The sequence below is a fragment of the Mesoplodon bidens genome, assembly GCF_964165515.1.
Source record: "Mesoplodon bidens genome assembly, chromosome: 18".
In the NCBI taxonomy this organism is placed as follows: domain Eukaryota; kingdom Metazoa; phylum Chordata; class Mammalia; order Artiodactyla; family Ziphiidae; genus Mesoplodon; species Mesoplodon bidens.
This window is the reverse complement of record NC_138175.1, coordinates 12,281,268-12,284,289: the sequence shown is the minus strand read 5'-3', so window position 1 is coordinate 12,284,289 and position 3,022 is coordinate 12,281,268. Positions and strand designations below refer to the sequence as shown.

Below are 3,022 nucleotides of genomic sequence, written 5' to 3'. Positions count from 1 at the left end.
ATTTCTGGGACCACGGCTGCGAGGAGTGGGCGTGGCCTCGGCTGTGTGGAGGCTCGTTCGGAAAGATGCTGAGCGCTTTTCAGTGAGCAGTCAGGGCTGTGGTGTGTGTGTTTGTGTGTGTGTGAGAAAGAGAGAGGGAGAGAGAGAAGGAAGAGGAGGAGGTAGAGAGACCAAGAGACCCAGAGGTGCTGAAAATCCAGACAGAGCTGGGAGACAGACTGAGAGCGGGACTGGAGCCCTCGGAGAGCCACTCAAGATCTTTTGGGGGAGCCCAGTGAATGTGAACATGAGGCCTGTCACCGGAGCTATTCTCAAGACGCTACTTCTGTTATCTACTCCAAACTGGAACAGGGTTTTAGCTGTGAATTCCTGTAAGTATACAGCAAATGATATAGAACTTGAAGGGGGCCTCTCTGCAAAACTTTAATTCTGTTGTTTTTTATGATTATTATTTGCAGCTGGAATTGCTGCAAAGCACATTGCTATAAATGAAGCATCCCTTAAAATCTTGCAAATACGACTGGGTTTACACATGTCTTTCCTCTTGGTCGGTTCAGAATATGCAAAGTATCGTTTCTCTTTTTGTCTGTGAGCAGAATCTTGTCCTCTTGTCTTTGTGTATTCATTGAGAACACTCAAGTTCTAGTAAAACATTAAATCGTCATCTTAATCACAGAATAGCCTGTGAATGTCTTCATTTCTTCCCTTTTTTAGGTTTACTGAATTTTATTGGAATTATGTCTAACAGGGAAACAACTGGCAGACTTTACATTATGCTACATTAGCTTAGATTTCTGAAGTTTGCAATTTGGCAGACTGATAGCTGGCTGCATCTTTAAAATGATGCCAGGATAATAACTGAAATGTACTGCAGAATTCAGGGGCAGAATTGGTAGAGGTGAACCTCAGTATTAGGAACTGTGCCCTCACTGCCACCAGAATGAGACTTGAACACTGCTGAAGGAGGGGGCTTGATTCCTACATCTTGCTTAAAGAAATACATTCAGGTGCTTTTTTCAAAAGTATTATTTTTGAATTTTTAACTTTATAAATTTGTGATTGAATATTCTGAGTTAATGGTCCCAGGGAAGATTTATTAAGACCTTATTTCTAATTTAAGTATCATCCAAAATAATTTGAAAGAGGTCCCTTCACCCACTTTTTATTAGAGATAAGGAAAAGTTTGAAAAGTTACATTTGGCCTAAAGTCTCTAAATGGGAGAATTTCCCCCTCCCTGATGAATGATCAACAAGCTCAGCAAATACAACTTTTTCTCTCTTTCTTGGACCTTAAAAGAAAAGCTCATCTGCTTTTCAAGAAAGGGCTCTGAGGCCTGATCAGGAACTTATGTCACTACAGTTCAAGCAGGTTTAGGTTTGGGGGACAAAATAAGCCAGTAACCAGGCATTTGCTATGGCACATCCCTTGAGTGCGCTAAAGCCCTCTGACGTGGGAAGAACATTTTAAATGACCTTACTGGCACAAGCCAAATGCTCATTTACATTGAATGGCCACTGTGATTCCGTGCTTCCATTCAGTATTAGCTCATTTAATGGTGTGGTATATCTATCACTCTGAAAGAAGAGAACTTCACTCGGATGCTGCACTGTGTTTTAGCTTCTGTTTTAATTTGGGGGTGTAAGAATCCCATGAGTCAATAAAATGTGCATATTTTCATCTAATCAAAATCTTGGAATGCTATAATAGTAGCATTTGACCAACATTACAACAAACAAACAATAACAACACAGACCCCCCCACACACACACACAGAGAAAGTTTTGTAGAAAACGCATAAGTAATTCATCGTCCAACTAACGAAGTTCAGCAAAAAAGGAAGCGCTAGAGGTCACTCTTACAATGTAAAGCACATCATTTGAAGCATCCTTCCCTTAAGAAAAGCAGAGCTTAAGTCTGGCCTAGAGGCAGTGTTGTCTTTCCAATATGCTGACTGTTTGAGTTTATCATTGATTGATGTGACTGACTGAGCTATAGTTGTGTACATTTGTTTATTTTCTTGAAGTCCAATAAAAGGCAGATCGAAATTCAGTAGCTTCTTTGTAATATATCTTCTTCAAAGGAAAGATGAGCTGCTGAGAAGATCTGAGGAGAGCAGAATATTCATGGGTGCTTAGCTCTGGCTGGGCCTCTCCTGACACTTAAAATTTCAATCCTGATTCTGTATTCTTTTAGCCTTGGTTTATTCTTCAGGAGGTAGTTTAATGCTCTTTTAAACATTTGATTAACTTAAAGAACCTATAGCATTTTAAATTATTAGGAACATTTAAATATTAAAGTTGGAATTCTTGGTTACCATATGTTTTAAGAGTTGACTGTTCTTCAAGTGTCATGTATGTAGTTAAATGACTTCAGATAATTAACGGTGCATTTAGTAATTTCTTGTTACTATCACATTGACAGTATGATTTGCAGAAGTAGATATAAAACAAAAAAATTCATTTCCCAAGTTTTATTTCATTAGTGTTTTGTGGGGGACAAAGAAAGCAAGGTACTTATTACCAAGTCACGGTACTCCATGTGTTGTATCTTTTTTGGAGGAACAAGTCTGTATGTTTACCAGCAAGGTTGTAATTCAGCATAGTGACAAGTGACCATCAACCAGCGTAAGTGTTTTTAAAGTATTATAATAGCTCCAGTAATTCTTTTGGGCAAGACTTTATATTAAAACATGAATCAATCTTGAACACCAATATTAAAGTCAGGGAGAACTGAATAAAAATAAAGGAAATTAAAGGCCAGTCTCTCGGGTGAATACAAAGACTTTTTCCCTTTATCTGTTTCCAGCTGATTCACCAGGAGCAAATCTGCTATCCACTGAGTCAGCCCAATTCTGCCCAAGGCCGTCAGTATGAAAGCTTTCATGGGACAGGACTCTATACACCAGGGACAGCTCAGGGATTAGGTACACTTCAATTTGAATGTTAGTTGATCTAATTAATCAACAGGGTAACTTTACATTAGAAGGTTTCCATGCAAACACACACACACACACACATGTTC

General features: G+C 38.9%; 1 protein-coding gene across 7 annotated transcripts in view; it reads left to right on the top strand.

Annotated features, from left to right (window-relative positions):
• Positions 1 to 286: 286 nt before the first annotated feature.
• CNTNAP4 (contactin associated protein family member 4) overlaps positions 287 to 3,022 on the top strand; it is a gene marked incomplete at both ends in the record, with an annotated part of 257,669 nt that continues 254,933 nt past the window's right edge. For all 7 annotated transcript variants that reach the window (XM_081215455.1, XM_081215456.1, XM_081215458.1 and 4 more), the window contains one exon: positions 287 to 371. In XM_081215455.1, coding sequence (XP_081071581.1) covers positions 287 to 371 — 85 coding nt within the window. The remainder of the gene's footprint in view (positions 372 to 3,022) is intronic.